We start from the raw sequence: 19,062 nt of genomic DNA, 5'->3' as shown, positions 1-19,062 counted from the left end.
AGAGTGCATGTGCATGTGCGAAAGAGAGAGCGCAAGCCATCTGAAGGTTTAGAACTGCATACTCAGATCATTCCTAGATACCAAATCAGATGACAAATTATCTATACCCACATCTCTCACACCATGATAAAGACCAAACAATAGTATCCTGCTTTACTAGAAAGAATTTGCAAATCGTACAGAATCCTAAAGGCATATTCTCTCCCCACCCCACCCCACCCCAGCCAATACTCTATAATGCCATGTGGTGGTTTGCCCACTGTAGTAATTTGCCAGCTGGGTAAATGTAAATCACCCTCCGAGTTTGAAAACTCTGATTGCTGCATGCAAGTTCATTCTTGTACATTAATTCTGAAATTGTTACACAACACTATAGTTCTGAATATGAAGTGTGAGGCAATAAGACAAATGGTCAAATCTTTTAAGATTCAAGTTGCAACCCATAAGCTATTTCTGCTGTTGCGCATGCATTTAAATGGGCTCAAGGAACTGACTCAGACCACTTTTATTTAGGTGTTTAAATATGAATTAGGATTTTTTTCCTATGCGATAACCAAATTTTTTCTATGAGATGATAGTTAACCAGCAGCAAATATGGCCTCACAACTATATTGTATCATTTTCTGAATACTCCCTGTTGTTCCCACACTTTTTTAGACCAATCTACAACCTAAATAGAAAAGCATAGAGATCTAAAGACTTGTTAGTATATTTGGCTATTTTTTCTTATACTGCACTGTACCAATTTTAGGTACAGTGAAACTTATTGAAACTTATTATGAGTTATAGAACTAGTGGTTGAGATTTGCTTCTTTCTTCATAATTTCCAAAATGGATGGTTCTTAACTAAGAGAACGTATTGTTTTTTCCACTCCTTTGGATTTGTTGTAGTAGCTTTTGAAAACAGGACATATACTAGATAGAAGTAGTTTTTGCAAAGGTGGAAAGCACAGGACACACTCTGGAAAAGCACTAGAGGAAGGTGAAACAAGAACTATGCACTGCCTAATCCTAAGTACAGTGTTTAAATTAATCTGCATAACTCTCACACGACAGAAAATAAGAGAGAGAAAATACTGCCTCAATCGAAATATTTTTTTGTGGTAGTGCAATGTAGTAGGGGCAATGACCCCTTCTTTCTGGAAACATTATATAAATACAATCTGTGTTCTGCTGTGACAAAGAAAAGAAAATGTTAGAAACATAAATTTTAAAGAGGTTCCCACTGCGCCCCAAATAATCACCAACTCCAGTTACGTGACTGACTGACTAAGGGCCCGTTCAGACAAGACAGCCACTGGCACACGCAACAGGGACAGGGTAGTGCCGAGAACTGACTGTGCAAGTAAAGGGTGCTGCCATGACATTGATGTAGGACATCCCGATGTGCTCTCAGCGTGAGCCTTTATCACGGGAGGGGGCTGTGAATCTGAATCACCCTTTACTTGCATATCCAGCTGTAGGAGGTATTGGGAGCGCATGCAGAGAGGCAATTCAGATGCACCACCTCTTCGGGTGATAAAGGGACATGCCAAAAGCACATCGGGACACCCTCTGCCCTTGTCACGGCAGACATTCCCTCGGTGCGATCCTGATCTCAGCGTGTGCTGGCAGCTGTCTTAGCCAGTCCTGTATTTGGCTGTAATGTATTCAAACTACACTCTGCTTCACAGAGATAGACCGTGAAAGGGGCAAAAATAGCTTAATAGATTTAAAAATGGAAGAGAACATAGATTCAACAATTGTGACCAAAAGGAAGAGAACAAAACAGAACTCCAAAACAGAAGTCATGGAGCAGTACCATTTCAGAAGCAGGGGCTCTTTTGAACATGCAGACTAGCTCCCCTCTACTGCAGCAAATAAGGCCCTCACAAGCATGATCTCCATCTGCCCATCTGGACTTCGGTCAGGGTAATGGTATCATTAATCATGTTTCACTTAATAAGTGGCAGAATGTTCTTATTTCTGTCTCTACCTCAAAGCATTTCAGAATAACTGTAGTTAAACCAAAGTGCCAATGGATACAGGCCTTAGAAAGATTTCTGTGCTGTCCTAGTCCTTTTGCATCTTTCACCTGCACAACTGGGTGACTCGATACTGATCTGCAAAGAAGCTGCACTACATATAATTTAATTGCCAGGCTTTGCTTTTGAGCACTGAAGCTTACCTCTTGTACTTGGGAAGGAATTGTTGAGCTGTTCCATGACTTCTTCTAACCCTGTGCTTGTGTCCTGGGGAGGACTGAGCAAATCCTCCTCCCCTGAAAAAACAAAAACAAAAGACATCACTTTTAATAAGAGCCACAAGAAAGCACATGCTACATAAAAAGCACCACTGGTCACAATTCTAGGACTATGAACCATGCCTGTGAGACTTATGCATATTCAGTTGCAGTGCAGCAGCCAGAGAACAGTTAATTCATCCCTCCTTAAATCATTATTTTAAAATAAACCCTCCTGGCTAACATCTAAGTGAAATTGTAATATATGCATGCACACATACATCCCTTATTATGTTCTCAATGATCATGTTTCCTCCATTTGTATAGAGTAATGTAGGTTTGTGAAGGTAAAATAAATTATTTCAAAAATCATAAGTGTCCATACTAAAAAATGATGAAAGTAATTGCTAGATAAAATGAGTGTTTCCTTTATTACTAGAACCAGGTTTTGTGGCTATGATCTGCATTCCAATGGTGATGTGGTCATCCTGGAAATGTGAATAAATTGGAGCTGGCAAATACTCAACTGAATTAGTATTAATACTTTTGACAGTTTAATTGCATCAGATGAAAGCTGTAGAAATATTGTACTGTGAGAAGGGTGTGAGAATGTTTAATATGGCACAATACACAAATAACTGGAGAACTTAGTTATCACAGGTTTACCTCAGAATTCTAGCACCCAATACAAAATGTTTAGATTAACAAGTTTGTGTAGACTTCCTTAGTCCCACTGAAATAAACAAGGATAATGATCCAATTCTTATAAAGATCTGTCTTTATAGTAATAAAGAACTTAAAACAGAGGGAACCAACTGCTGTCCCAGCAAAACAATGGAATTTCAGAGACATTACATGGACACTGGAAGCAAGGCCATGGCAAGATTGTGAAGTATTGTTTTCCTCTTTTCCACCCACCACTGCAAGGTACATTTGTGAAGAGGGAGGAAATTGGTGGTGGAAAATGCTGAAGACCATGAATGACTGATGGTCAGTGGACTCTCCTAATCCCATCTCCTGAGGAGGACTGATCTTTCCAAGCTTTCAAAGAACCTTCAGAAAAATCCTGAGCTATTTCTGACCATTTTCTGAAAAGGGCTTAGAAAGACAAGGCTCATAGCATACTCCGAGAAGCCCAACTCTGTCCACAACATTTAAAAAGATACATATTTAACCTCTGTTACTGGCACAGCTTTTCTGTTGGCTCCCAGGAGCGCCCTCCCTCATGTTCAAGTCTCCAGGTTTGGAGATCACACTCTGTATATGCTCAGGAGCCTCACAGCAATCACAAGCCCTCCACTGGTACACATGGGGGCAGGTCACTTAGTGGATTTGGCTACAACTGACTAATTGAACGAGGAGCAGATGCATGCCTTCCCTATGTGGGAACCCCCAAAGTAGACTCCAGGAGTTAACCAAAAGTGAGTTAAGTCATCCTGCACTATCAAGGCCATCTTGCACTCAGGGTGAACCGCCTTGTCTTTCCCCCTCCTTCCACAAAAAGATAGCAGGAATAGATAAGCATGCATAGGTAAATCTTCTTTCCCTCATCACAAAGGAGGTTGATCAAGCTATAGGAGCCTAAGAGATGCACCCATCAAAAATACTGATTAGATTACTGGACTTTTTTTGCAGACTTTTTACTGGACTTCTCATGTAGACTTTTTACTGGACTTCTCATGTGTATACAGTCTGTTTTCATGACAAAAGCTTTGGCATTCCTCGGCAATTCCCACATTGTACACTCAGGAAGAAAGATCAGCAACAATGGGATCCCTGCCAGCCCATCCCAAAACACCTGTTAGACAACTACGGTCAGTTGGAATTCACCCCCAGAGTATGTTTTGGGGTATAACTACTCCCAGTTACATGATCCAGTGTGCTCCCTCATGCCTCTTTCTTGGGACTCCATTGAGTGCACCTTGTGCTCTCTCACAATCCATATACACTTTGGAATCACCACCCGCTTGGGCGATCCGCTGCTCACATGCCTATATGCCAGGCAGTGTCCAGCTTTTTGCACCTCTTTTCAGATCGGTCCTTTTCCTGATCCATCCAGCCTTTCTTGTAGCCACAGGAAGCTGGACCCACAGAGGAAATCTCCTTGTGGGCACCTTTTCCAATACTAACCCCTGCAACCTTCCTGCTTCTGAACACGTTGTCCTTGAGGGGCAAGATTCTGCAGCCATCCCAGGAGCCCTGAGGTATCATTGCCCAGAACAGGTGATATCGCAAGTTTGCCTTGCACTTGGGCCCACTGTATCCCTTACTTAAGTCCAACCCCCTCCTTCTCTAAAAGCCTCTCTCTCTTGCTCTCCTGGGAACTTACACAATTAGGACTAAGCTAAAATGCCTCATTGCAGTTAAATGTATTTGTGATAGTAATCGTGCTTTAACCACATAATTCTCTTTTCTGTACCCCCTCCTACAATAAATATCCTCTTTTTATTTTGAAACTAAGACAAGATTTGTCTTAGTCCAGTCATTTCTTGATTCCAAATGTGTGCACAAATTAAAACTGATGTGGAGCTGTCCCCTTAAAAAGCTAATTCCCCCACAAAGCCCGAACATTAGGTTGCTGACCAATCACTGTGGGCAGTTCCATTAACACCTAGCAACCTGAAAATTGAAACTATAGAAGAAAGACATGTCCAAAGGAGGGAACTGGGAATGGCGTGGCTTGAAACACAGCCATTTTAAAACCAAAGATTAAAAAGGTTAAAAAAAACCACCCTTCCTAAACACAGAAAATAGTTTGTTCCTATAAAAATGGGGGCAAGGAGAAACATAATGGACAACTACAATCCAATTCAGGAGCACGCTTGAGGTAGTGCTTCCACTTGCTCTCTTCTCCAGCTCTCTCACATAAAACAACTGGTCTTACTGGTGTGAGAGAGTTATAAAAAACCCCATGCAGAGCACACCCAGATTTTCTGGAAAGGATCGAGATTAGCTTGTAGTCAACATCTTATTGATTAAGAGAAGACTTGACTGCAAATTGCAAACAATCTCCCTCTTTCTAAAGCTTTTTAATCTTACCCATGGATTCTGAAGTCTGGCTGCCAACTACACGGAGGAGCATTGGCTGATTACTATCTGACCTCTGTAATGACATAGGAGGAGGAGACTGAGCTGTACCGTTCACCTTGGCATCTACTTGAGGCTGAAAAATCGAAAGGAAATAATAATAGTTAACCTACAGAAAGCATGGATTCATGTACTTATGCCACAATGTTTACACAAGAATCTTTCAATTTAAATGTACTTATATTTGCAATAGTTTCAGGGTAAACAAAAGTAACTCAACAAAAAGACTCAACTGTGTGCATAGAATTAGTGATAACACTGTACTTCTGGATGTCGATTCCACATATGGATAAGTGGTCAGTGGTCACATATGGATGAGCTGGCTACTGCCTCCATCTGTTTTAGATATTCTAAAAGTTTTGAGTGCTGATTAGAACAAAACAGTCCTTAGCAACAAAAAGGAGAGGATGGAGGATTCACCTGTTCCAGTAGCTGCCTCAACCTGTGTAGCTGTGATTCTAGCTGCTTGTTGTGATCCTCCAGGATCTGCATCCTGGCTTCTAGGCGGCCTTTGTGCTGACGAAGCAGCTTGGCTTCTGCAATGAGTTCAGCATCTCGGGGACTCTGAGGGGATATGGGCATCATCTCAGGTGGGGATGGCAGTGGAGATAGTCCTTTGTGATCATGCTGCTGCTTCAGCCGGTCATATTCTGCCTGCAGGTTTCTATTGAAACAGGGTAGAAACACACTGACATCTTAACATCTTTATGAATGGACTATGCTTTCCCCCTTTGTAGCTGGAATACAACTAATTATCATCTGCTAATACACATACATAGACTTATGGTCTCAGGCTATGAAGACTGTAGACAGTACTCTTGAACAATAGCTGAAAGAGATGTCCTGCTTTTGGGAGAGATGAGTTGAAAAGTCATATTACGCTGCTGCCCAATACCACAATCACGTTTCCAATTCAAAAACACATGCAGAGGTAAAGACAACCAAAGTCCATGCATTCCAAAAGGTCTTCTGCAGTTTACAATCAAAGTCCAAGTTTAGATTCCACTCTGATGAAATGTATAGATAACAACCAAAATCAAATTTGGCTACATTCGCCTGTTGCCTAATCGGTTCTTACTAAGTGCAAACATGTTTGCTTTGCTACAGAAAGCATATCTACATTACAGATGATGCTTAGGAATTATACTGGTTAACCATTTAAAGCACTTTGCGAATATTAACCTACCCAGACAACATCTCCTGGGTCTACAGATTGTATTATGTACAAGACTATATTCAGATTCATTAATATTATTGAGTTTATTATTCAGAATCTATTTGTCTCTGTACAGCTGATCAGAGTTTACACACAATATTAGGCTTTGTGCATCATTGCCCAAGAATGCAGCAACTGAGTATGTGAACATCTTGCTACTTCTGTGCATAAGTTCTATTTCTTTTCTGCTAATTTTAGAAGTAAATTTTGCTGTACAACACACAGTTTACTTTTGTTATTAGTGGCATAGGTACCAAGAAAAGCCCTACTGGATATCCAGAGTGTCATATTTTTTTTTAAGGAAAAAGATAACTCCCTTTCCATCATCTGGTGGCAATGTAGTACAGTTCAATTAGTTGCCATGTGCCATTTCATCAGGCGCATTCACTGAGAAGTGGCTGATGTGAAAGGTCAGACATAAGGCCTTGAATTATATAAAAAAGAAGACAATAACTAATATGGGCAGTCCACTTATGGAACTCCAACCTCATGGTAGTCCCACTATGTTGTGTGGCTTGTACTGACAGTACTGTGTGTACTCTGCTCTGATCAACCAGTCAAAATTCTGTTCCAAGGCAATGCAAATGCTATACAGTACCTAGAGCAGAGTTCTGCAACATATATAAATTATACAAATTAAACAATTTTGCATATATTTCAGTTTTCAGCACTATCCAGTTAGGAAACAAGTATTTTGATTTGTGTCCCTGTGACCTTTGCAACAGGCATTGATCATGGAGATGATGGATAGATGCTTATCTAGCAGAGACATTCTACGGCATTAGAGCTGGCTCCAGGGTTAAGGGTGTCCTGCTGGGTAATGTGACCCTCTCCCTTTACTGGGATGGCTGATGCAATGCAACATGGGGCATTGTGAGGGGAAAACATGGTAGGCAGCAGCCACTAGCTAGAATGCTGCTACTACTGATCTCCCAGAATGAAACAAATTCACATCTGCTGCTACAGCACAGGGAAGCAGTCTCACCCACACATTAGCTGCTGGTTGTTGGCTGGGCCCAACACTCCCCAGGGAGGTCTAGGTCAGATGCCAGCAGTGCCCCCCCAGAGGCACTGTATTCTTGGCAGCTGCCCAAGTGTGCTCTGTCATGATGCCAGCCCTTTTATATGTAACTGTATATCATCGAATTTCTTTCTTTTGCGAGTATGAAAAGCCCAGTTTTCACATTTTTTGGAATGATGTATAAAATAATTAATCACTATAAACAGCAATAAATTATTCTACCCAAAGACTAGTTAAGGAAAAGAGATTTACAACCTTAATAAAGAATCTTTGAATGTCACTAGAAATCCTCTCTGAACATTTCACCAAGCTCTGGAGAGCACTCTTAAGCTAATCGGGGTGGGAACACAGACCTAGCTAGGCTTCTGTAGCATTGCTCATGTCAGTCAGAATTAGGCTAGGGAAAAGATCATCTCTTAAAAGATAGAAATGCAGAAAGGGGAGAGAGCGAGAAAGAGCATAATCCTCTCAAATTGAGCGAGTGCATAGGAACTGGCAGTATTCTGTAATCCTCCTTCCTTGGACCAGGTGATTTTTTGTGGACAAATGTACATCATTGCGCAATAAATCTGACATCCTTCCAGACTACACATTATTAATTTGACTTGTTGACAAGAAGAAAAACTGTATTTCATGTGCAAAGATATACAAAGTGAAACAAAGAGAGTGTTTGCATCAGCTTCAATCTGTATGCAAACATTTTATAACTCATGTTATCAACAACATGCTATTACTAGAATTACTTGAAAAGAAGGAAGATGAATATTGGCCTGACAGATACAAAAATTACTTCCAGTAGTACAAGGAATTACATGGATAACATTGACTAAATGACTCCATCCACCCACCTTTATATTAAAAAAATCTTTAAAAAATATATTTCTTTTAATAGGCCTGCATACCAGCTTGGAATAGGAAGGAGAGTGGGGAAAGAAAGAGGAAGAATTGAGGCAAGGCCTGAAGTGATTAGTAACAGTAGTGATTTCTAACCATGTTATAATTTACAAGTAATTAAACACATTTTGTTGTAATTATAGCAAAATATTTCATTCATTCATTTTTATTTCTCTGTGTAAACCACTTTGGGAACTTTTGTTGAAAAGCGCTATATAGATATTCGTAGTAGTAAAATAGCTGAATTATTTTAGTCTGCTATTTTGTAGCAATCATATTTGTTGATGCTCTGGTACAAAGATGAAATAATGAACTTACTAGAGCAGTAGACACAATAGCTCCTAAGCGTCCTCTCCAACTTGCTTTAAAGACAACCCCGTGGTATTTGGATGAATTACGGGAAGTGAAGCGGAAAGGTAGATGATTGGAGTGTAAGAGGAGGAAGACTCGGTGCGAGTCTGATCGGGCACAACACAGAGCACATTTGAAGACCCGGCAGTTCGGGTGGCAAAGAAAATCTTCTCTGCCTGCATTGCTTCCGCAAACTCATGTCCAACTGAGTTGTCTAGGGTTGTGAGGGGGCTAGTAGGTATCCCTCCCCTTTGAATTTAAACTTGGAACCATCGGTCACTCTCTGTGATGTCTTTAATGACATTTTTGCGGATAAAATCTCTCAGATTAAGGCTGAGCTGGATTCCACAGTTACTGCAGAGTCTACTGTGGAGCTGTCCAGCAACTCCTCCAATGGGATTAGATTGGATCATTTTCAGTTTGTGACTCCTGAGGAAGTGGACAAACTGCTTAGGACTGTGCACCCTACAACCTGTTCTCTTGACCGTTGCCCAGCTTGGCTTATTGCATCTGATAATCATATTATCAGAGAGGGTTTGGTTAATATTATAAATGCTTCAGGGAAGGCAGGATGGCTCTTTGTCTTAAGAAAGCTATTATTGGACCACTTTTGAAGTAAGCTACACTGGATACCTCGCAGTTAGCTAATTACAGACCTGTTTCTAATCTTCTATGGTTGGACAGGGTGGTTGAGCAGGTGGTGGCCTCTCAGCTCCAGGCAGTTTTGGTTGATACAAGTTATCTAGACCCATTTCAAACTGGCATTTGTGTGAGCTATGGGTCAAGACTGCCTTTGTCAGCCTGCTGGATGATCTCCAACTTGCTATCGAAAGAGGCAATGTGACTCTGCTGATCCTTTTGGATCTCTCTGAGGCTTTCAATACCATCAACCATGGTATCCTTCTGGACAGCCTGAGGGACGTAGGATTGGGTGGTACTGTTTTACAGTGGTTCTGCTCCTACCTCTCTGGTAGATTCCAGATAGTGTTGCTTGGAGAATATTTTAATTTGTGATTTTTAAATATTTTAAATTTTGTACACCACCTAGAGATATACATATTAGGCAGTATAAAAATATGATAGATAAATAAATTAATAAATATTTGGAACACCTTTTTTCACATCATTTTTCACGGATCTGGGAATGTACAGATAGGTTGGGAACTGATAAAATCCATTAAGGCATTTTCCTAGTTTGTGATCAAGGGTGAGGTTTTTTCATCTCACTGGACTTCCCACACACAGTTGCATTTGTAGCATATACTTTTAAATGCAATAAACTCTACAGTATGTCAGAAGCAAATGGTAAGGGGAGGAGCACTTACAACTGCTACTGCCAACACTTTGCTAACTGAGCAAAGAAGCACCATTTATTTATATACTGCTATTTATATACCAGGGACAAAAAAGTCCCTGAGCTGTTCAAATACAAAACCATTAAACCATTAAGATAATTAAAACAATTTAAAATACAATGAAAACTCTAAAACCGAAGTTTTAAAACTATAAAGCCTGACTAAACAGGTATGTTTTTAGGTCCTTCTTAAAAACATTCAGAAAAGGGCAAGCTCTAATTTCATTAGGAAGTGTGTTCCTAAGGGTCCAGGGTGTGTTCCAGAGTCCAGGGGCAACTCTAGAAAAGGCCTGGTTTCAAGTCGCTACCAACTGAGCTGGTGGCAACCACAACTGGACCTCCCCAGATGATCTTAACAGGCAGTGGGGTTAATGAAGAAGATGCCACTCTCTTAAGTACCTTGGACCCAAGCTGTTTAGGGCTTTATCGGTAATAACCAGCACTTTGTATTTCACCCGGAAACTTATTGACAGTCAATGTACTTCTTTTTAAATGTGTGTAATATGATCTCTTCAGGCAACCCAGAGACCAACCTGGCTGCTACATTCTGTACTAACTGCAATTTCCGAGCTGTGTACAAAGGCAACCCAATGTAGAGCGCATTGAGTAGTCAAGTCTAGATGTTACCAGTATATGCACCACTATTTTAAGGTCATTTATCTCCAGAAATGGATGTAGCTGTCAAATCAGCCAAAGCTGATAGAAAGCACTCCTGGCCACTGCCTCAACCTGAGAAATCAGGGAAATCAGTTTGGGTCCAGAAGAACTCCCAGACTATGTACCTGCTCTTTCCAGGACAGTGAGACCTTGTCCACAACAGGCAGATCTAAACCACTTCCTAAGTCGACCTCCCACAATGAGTACCTCTGTCTTGCTTTGATTCAACCTCAGTATGTTCTCCCTCATCCAGCCCATTACTGTCTTCAGGCAGGTATTTAGGGAAGTTAGGCCATTTCCTGATTAAGTTGACATGGAGAAATAGATTTGGGTGTCATCAGCATACTGATAGCACCCTGCATCAAATCCCCTGATGATCTCTCCCAGCAGTTTCATGTGGATGTTAAAAAGCATTGGAGACAGTATGGAGCCTTGCGGAGCTCTTGTTTTGAAAAGCAACAGTCTCCAAGTGACACCATCTGGAACCTACCCAAGAGGTAGGAGCAAAACCACTACAAAGCCATTCCTCCCATTCCCAACCCCTTCAGGCGCCCAGAAGGATACCATGGTCAACAGTATTGAAAGCCACAGAGAGATCCAAAAGGATCAACAGAGTCATACTCACCCTATCAAATCCTAATTGGAGATCATCCAACAGGCTGACCAAGGCCATTTCAACCCCACAGCCTACCCAAAAGCCAATCTGAAACCAGATAATCCATTTCATCCAAGCCAGCCTGGAGCTGAGACGCCACCACCTTCTCAATCACCTTTCTCAAACATGGGAGGTTGAAGAAAGGCCTATAATTGCCCAATTCTGAAGGATCCAATGCAGACCTCTTCATAATTGCTTCCTTGAGACAAGGAGGCTTCTTGCCCTCCCTCAGAGAAGCATTAATGATCTTAACAAGGCCCAATAAACTCGCTGCTAGATCATATAAGCCATGTTGGGCAAGGGTCAAGAGCACTGGTGGTGAGGTGCAGTGTCCCAAGTATCTTGTCCACATCCTTGGCACAAACTAAAACTGATCCAATTTAACCACACAAGAGGAGGTGCTGGACACCTCCACAAAAGACTCTGCAGTAACTGTAGAATCTAGTTCAACTTGAATACGAGAGATTTTATCTGCAAAAAACTCATTTAAAATGTCACAAAGGGTAACGGATGGATCCAAATACTCATTCAGGGGAGGAGCAGCCCTCTCATAACCCTATACAACTGAGCTTGCAGAAGCAATGCGGGCAGAAAAGAACTGTTTCTTTGCTGCATGCACTTCCAGAGCATAGATCTTCAAATGCTCTCTCTGTTGTAATCTGTCAGATTTGAGCTGAGTCTTTCTCCACTTGCGCTCGACTGTCTACCGTGCCTCTTCAGCCCCCATAGTCCTTCCATATACCACTTAGGAGCAATCATGTCTATTGCCCTAGTGGTTATTCTTTTAAAAGGGTTACTCTTATATTTGGCAGGGAAACAGTAACTGTCCATATCCAACCCCAGCACAGTGTTTTTCTAGTGGCTGTTGCTGACTGGTGTGTGTTTGCATGTGTGTGAGATGTGCACGAATCACGATTCAAAGTACAATTAATAACATTCCCTGTACCTTTAAATCAGAGATGAGAGGTGCATACCTGCTGCCCCCACTGCTCACCGCCACTGCCTGAAATGGCGGCGCTCCTCCCAGCTATCTCGGTGCACCAGTGACGCTCTCCCTCAGGTGCCCTCTTGTGATGTCGCCACACATTTGGTCTGCACGCTTGTGCGGCGTCCATTTGCGAGGTCATGTGCAGGGGCAGATGGGGCAGAGTGCCACAGGCATGCCAAGATAGCTGGGAGGAATGTCAGTGAGCGGTGCAGGAGCAGGTATACACCTGCTCCGTTTTAAAGATGCAGGGGATGTGTTACAAATTGCCCTTCGAATTGTGATTCATGCATATCCCTAGCGTGTATCTTTGTTCTTTAAAAACTGTGACCCCGTTTAGGACAGGGAAACTTCGTATCCCTTCTTCTCTGTAAATTGCTTTGAGAACTTTTCTTTCCCTTCCTCTTTTGGCTGAAAAGTGTCATACAAACATTCATAACAAAAACATTTTATTCCCTGCAATTTATTGGACAATGGCAACTGGCTGGAAATGTACAAAGTCAAATCTGACCCACACATAAAGGTGAAGAGATATGGAGATTCTTCTTTGACACAGAGCGCTGAAGAAATGGCAAGGTGTACGACAAGCGCAGAAACTATACAGTAGGCAAGTGAGAATGGATGGGAAACAAATGCAGTTTTCAAAATAGTGCCAAAGTACAAGGGTATAAGGAAACATATCTGCTTGTGAATAGAGCTTAAATATTCATTTAATTCAAGTACACAAGTAATTTCTTTAACTAGGCAACACATGCTTGTGCACTGGACTGCACTTTGCAATATTGCATGTGAAATTGGACAGCAGAATTGTCAGGTCAAAGATTTCTTCCAAAGCAGGATAAATATGATGGGTGCTTATTCACTGCTGCCCTGAACATGACAAATGGGTTTCTAACTATGCATCATTTAATTTATCTCACAGCTTACAAATAAAGAAGAAAATTCTATCAGGAAAATTTGCAGAACAAATTTAAGACAATATATATTCCAGTATTTTGCTCCTCGGCGGAATGCTACCTCGTTCATCTTTTATAAAAATACATACATGCGAGCAGTATTAAAGTAAAACCCACCTGTTTTCTTCTTCCAGGTCTGCTAGGATTCTCTCTAGCTCACCTCTTTCTTCACTCTCCAAAGAAATTAGAATCTGTGCAGGGCTTCTTGGCTGACTGAGTGGGGACTCCTGGTTCAAACTTTGGCAGTAGTGCTGGATTAACAGATGCTCATCATCTCTTAAACAAAAACAATCAATCAAATAAGTAGTAATAATAGCACAAATATTTTTCTTTATTCCTACAGTAAATAGGCACAACACAAACCAAGAAGCACAACACAAAAGTAACTACCCTCAAATGTCTACCCAGAAAATAACCTTGCTCACATTTTGACATAGCTAGCAGAGAACCATCACAGAATGTAATTCCCAGTCATGATGTTGGTCTTGGCTGCTGGCAGGAACATGCCCAATGTATTCCTAGTCAATGGTTTATAAGCCAGGGGTTCAGCTTTGTTGCTGCTAAATGACTTGGAACATTCTGCCTCAGTTCCAACCAGTTAAGATGGCTTCTTCCATGATTCAGACAGAAGAGCCTAAGACGGAAAAGCAGCCATTTCCTCATTGGTCTAAACCAGAGCTGCTCAACTTCGGCCCTCCTGCAGATGTTGGCCTACAATTCCCATAATCCCTGGCTATTGGCCACTGTGTCTGGGAATTATGGGAGCTGTAGTCCAAAACCAGCTGGGGTGCCTAAGTTAAGCAGGCCTGGTATAAACTGAAAGAAAGAAAGAAAAAGAGTCAGACTGTAAAAAAGAGAGGAGAATGAAGCATTGATGAGCTGAGGCAAGAGCAAAGAGAGGTTATGATGGAAATAGCTCTGTTGCTGACAAGATAGTGTTAAACTGAAATCCTTGGAACTGTCTCCCCTGTTGAAACTGCAGCTGTTCCATTTCCCATCTCTTGCTTCACCTTACTGCCCTAGAAGCCTGTCTTTGAGCCTGGAATATTCTGGAGCCCTTTGTTCCCCAAGGCAATTCAGTGTCTCAGTGAACACAGAAGGATAAAGAAGTTAACAACAGGGTAGTTTGTCTCTTTTATATCTGTGCATTATTCCTCACCATTCCAGTGTGTTTAACCTTCATTCTGCTCCCCCTCATCTACCTTTACTTGCTTTCATTGCTTTCTTTCCACTCCCTGGATAGAATCACTAGTGGTCACAGTCTCATTTGTCCACTGCCCCAACATGCATATATAGGAAGGATACATCCCAGATGGCCCTACCCACATGTGATGAGGAACTTAAGCATGCGTGTATGTTCCCACTCCTGGTGTACCGTTCCAGTTTCCAAAATAGCGCATATATTGGTGTTGGTGGTCCAGAAATACCATCCCTTCATACATTGTTTAAATACATCTTTAAAACTACTTTCAGAAGAACTCACTTCCCATGTAGGGATGTGCAAAAAATTTCGGGCACAGAACGATCTGTGCCCGAAACAAGCAATTTCGGGTGATTCGGGTCCGAACCGAATCACCCCCAATGTCCCCCGATATTTTTCGGGGCTGAGCCAAATCACCCAAATTTCGGGCCCGAAAAATTCGGGTGATTCAGGATGACATCTCTTTGAATTTCCCGCCTTTTTGCATCCATTGATTTGAATGCAAAAAGGTCTGAAGTGATGTCAGCCCGAATTTTGGGTCCCAGGGGCAAAATAGTGGGGTGGGGTGGTAGTGCCCAATGGTTGGAGGCTACCACCCAAATTTCAGGGGAATTGGGCAAAGGGCTTATTTTTGGGGAATTTTTGAAGTTTTAGTGTCTTTGGGGCAGTTTGGGGGGATAGAGTGGGATCTGGGCAAAAAAAAGAGTGAGGTGGGGTGGCAGTGCCTAATGGGTGAAGGCTACCACCCCAATTTCAGAGTGATGGGGCAGAGGGCTGATTTTTGGGGAATTGTTGAAGTTTACGTGTCTGTAAGGTTTTCCCCCATAGAGAAGCATTGAGGTGTCAGCAGCCCCATAATTGCACTTGGGGGGTGCTGGGGTGGCCCAGAGCGAGTGGTAGTGTAGTGCACGTAGGGTGCCAACCACCCCCATGGGTTTCTAACCCATGGGGTACAGGGTTCTGTTGTTTCAGAGTTAGAAACCCATGGGGGTGGTTGGCACCCTACGTGCACTACACTACCACTCGCTCTGGGCCACCCCAGCACCCCCCAAGTGCAATTATGGGGCTGCTGACACCTCAATGCTTCTCTATGGGGGAAAACCTTACAGACACGTAAACTTCAACAATTTCCCCAAAATCAGCCCTCTGCCCCATCACTCTGAAATTGGGGTGGTAGCCTTCACCCATTAGGCACTGCCACCCCACCCCACTCTTTTTTTTGCCCAGATCCCACTCTATCCCCCCAAACTGCCCCAAAGACACTAAAACTTCAAAAATTCCCCCCAAATAAGCCCTTTGCCCAATTCCCCTGAAATTTGGGTGGTAGCCTCCAACCATTGGGCACTACCACCCCACCCCACTATTTTGCCCCTGGGACCCATTTTTCCTTCCCGAATTGATTTGGATTTAATCCGAATCCGAACCAAATCAGGGGTGATTCCGGTGGCCCAGATTCGGGCACAGAACAGATCGGGGGTGATTCGGTTCGGGTCCTGAACCGAATCACCGAAAACCCGAATTGCACACCCCTATCCCCATGTGATTATGAACACTAGAACAGTGCAACTGAGAGGGGCTAGGCTGGTTTGGATGGATCATCAAAACTGGCCCACTGGCTCACTTAAGCAAGCTATTTTGTTTTCATATGTACAAGCAAAGCATGACCTTGCTTGTTATCAAGCCATGATAAAGACCCATATACTAACAAAATTTGAAACTCTGGCTTATTACAAACTGTGAATGGCAGCTTTAAACTTCCTCCTATCACACGTGGATAAGGGAAAGAGAGGCAGGAGCTTGGGCATCAGAGGCTCACACCTGTTCACGCAAATGGTTTGAATTAGGCCAGATTTGGACACAAGGTCAACTTTTGCTGTTTAATGCTATTATAGTTCATGGATTTGTACCACAGTTATTTGGATATACTGGCTTACTTACAGCACAGCGTGCCGCCCATGGAAAGGGGATGTATGTACACGTGCTGTCTCTGTATGTAGCTCAACTGTGTTGCCTCCATGTCTCCTAAGAATTGCATTGGAGCTGCAGCAACATTGCTCCCATTATTCCCAATCAGAGCAGGATCAGTGCAGCTCTGATGCAATTCTGGGGAACCATGGAAGCTCTGTGAGCTTGGTAGAAGCAAGGACGCAGTTTGAACTCACAGGAAGCCAGCATGTGTGCATCCCACTTCCACTGGTAGCATGCTGCATTGCATGTAAGCCACTGTTATTCAGACAGTGTCTGCATGCTATTATGAAGACATAATAGTGTCTTCAATTGATCCTTTGTTTTCAAATCAAGGTGGGAGAGGCAGCAGTTGGTAGGTAACACCTGCACTGTAACTTGGTGTCCTTCATTCTACACTGCACCTTTATGATGAAGGTTAGGACTTCATCATAACAATGATGAAGTCCATCATACAATGGACTGTATATGCCACCATATCATTAATGTATTGTCTCAGATTACAGCCAGCTCCTATACCTTTTTGCCTTTCATTTGTTGTGTAAATTAGTTTAGCAAAGTTCTATAGAACACAGTAATTTTGTCCACCTTTTATTACTAGATTTAATGACATTATACAAGGGCTATTTTAAAATAACACTAAAGTAAAGATTAACATTGTGGAGAAAACAACTAGCAAGACAGAATTATATTATTATGTCCATGGTGAGTTGCACCTGGTAACTGAGATTGCACACCTATGGGAATTTTATACAGGGCAACAAAACACAAGGAGGCAGGGGATGGACTTCAGATCCTTTGTCTGCAGCAGCTGGGAATTGCTCAGATAGTAGCATTTTCTACTAAAGTTATCTCAGATATAGAGGTGCCTATGGAATGGCCACTTTTGGAACTCAAGCTAAGATTCGATTCCAGTGCCGCAATTATAAGTTTGTTGTGTTAAAATTCAAGTAATTAGAGCACTTGGCACCCAAATTTTTTTCTGGAGACTGACCACACTTTACACTCTATACAGTATATTGCTTGTATTGGGTTCTAGGCATGTCTACACACTCTGCTAGTTTAAATGCATGAGTGCCTGTAGTAAAAGAATTCTCATATTTTAAAAATAATTTTAAAATAAAAATATTATCAAAGTCTATCAGGGCTAATTTTCAGTTTGTTTTTGGAGGTGTATGTTGTCCCTAGCATTCAAATTATAATGTTTAATCTTTTAAAAGACTGCTTCAGAAAAAAAAATCAAAAGAACTGATATGTATACATACTTAGAACCATAATTCACAGCCTATGGCTGCTGTCCAAGGAATAAGTACATTATGGTTTTCCCCATTGTCAGCGATACAATGGACCTCACTCAGGTCCTCCACCCCCAGCGCCCCGTTCATTAGTAATAGAAGAACCTGGTTGGATAGCAGCTTCTGTTTGCTACCTTGTGCTCAGCTATGAGTATCAAACTCAGCAGCACAAACCACACACGTGAGAACACGTAGCAGTTTGTTGCCTATGAAGGCAATCCTTTGTCGTCTTCGCCATGAGCTCCATCACTCGTTGAGATCATCTGGAGATGTTTGTTTACAGTTGTCACCGGCTCATCTGGTAGACAAACAGGGATGGGCCTTCTCTATTGCTGCCCTAAGACACTAGAAAGAACTCCCGGCTGAAGTAAGAGCCTCCCCATCTCTGAAAACCATTTTAAAAGTACCTAAAGACTTCTCTCTTCACCCAAGCTTTTAATTTGACTGTGATTTTAAATTGTTTTAAGGTTCATTTTTGTGTGTTTCATTTGCTTTATGTTGTTGTAAACCACACAGAGATGAAATTCTGGGGCAGTGTACTAGTTTATTTATCACTAGTTTGATAAATGAATAACAAATAATGGTTTTTAGATAGTGAGCCCTTTAGGGACAGGGAGCCATTAAATTAAATTAAATTAAATTATTTATATCTATGTAAACTGCTTTGGGAACTTTTTATTGAAAAGTGGTATATAAATATTTGTTGTATTTGTAATACTAAAAATGATCCCAGTGTGATTTTGCCATATGGCTAAGCAATAATTTCTAGCATTTTTACCCAATAAAACCAAATAATAACAGAGGGTTAAATTAAGCCTTCACAGTATTTTACATATGTGGCACTTACATGCTTTCATTAGGAGAAATGCTATCATTCAGGTATGTTCCATTGGTATTCTCCATTTCTGCTAGCCTGTGAGAAAAGGAAAGTACTATAAACTCTCACTATATATTCTGCTTGTTAAAAACACCGAATAGAAAAATGACACTTCAATGAATGTAACAATCATTATGAAAGATTTTGGCACTGTATCCCTCACATGACCTTTCATTTGGCAACTAGTTTATTAAGTTGGTGTGCAGTCATATACAAAATTTACTGCTGCTCAATATACATGACCTGTGGAAAATGTCAATTCAACTTTTTTCACTTGGATATTTATTAAAGCGTGTGTATGAAAGAGGATGGGAGTGTGTGGGTGGT

General features: G+C 41.7%; 1 protein-coding gene across 21 annotated transcripts in view; it reads right to left on the bottom strand.

Moving 5' to 3' along the window:
* The window catches only part of DMD (dystrophin), a 1,901,967-nt gene that overhangs the window by 12,075 nt on the left and 1,870,830 nt on the right, over window positions 1-19,062 (bottom strand). For all 21 annotated transcript variants that reach the window (XM_053308495.1, XM_053308494.1, XM_053308505.1 and 18 more), the window contains 5 exons: window positions 18,706-18,771; window positions 13,515-13,673; window positions 5,729-5,972; window positions 5,261-5,384; window positions 2,168-2,260 (listed from right to left, as the gene is read on the bottom strand). In XM_053308495.1, the coding sequence (XP_053164470.1) occupies window positions 2,168-2,260; window positions 5,261-5,384; window positions 5,729-5,972; window positions 13,515-13,673; window positions 18,706-18,771 (686 nt within the window). The remainder of the gene's footprint in view (window positions 1-2,167; window positions 2,261-5,260; window positions 5,385-5,728; window positions 5,973-13,514; window positions 13,674-18,705; window positions 18,772-19,062) is intronic.

Source organism: Hemicordylus capensis, chromosome 3 (genome assembly GCF_027244095.1).
Source record: "Hemicordylus capensis ecotype Gifberg chromosome 3, rHemCap1.1.pri, whole genome shotgun sequence".
Taxonomy (NCBI): Eukaryota; Metazoa; Chordata; class Lepidosauria; order Squamata; family Cordylidae; genus Hemicordylus; species Hemicordylus capensis.
The sequence above is the reverse complement of the archived record's forward strand: the minus strand, read 5'-3'. Positions and strand labels throughout refer to the sequence as shown.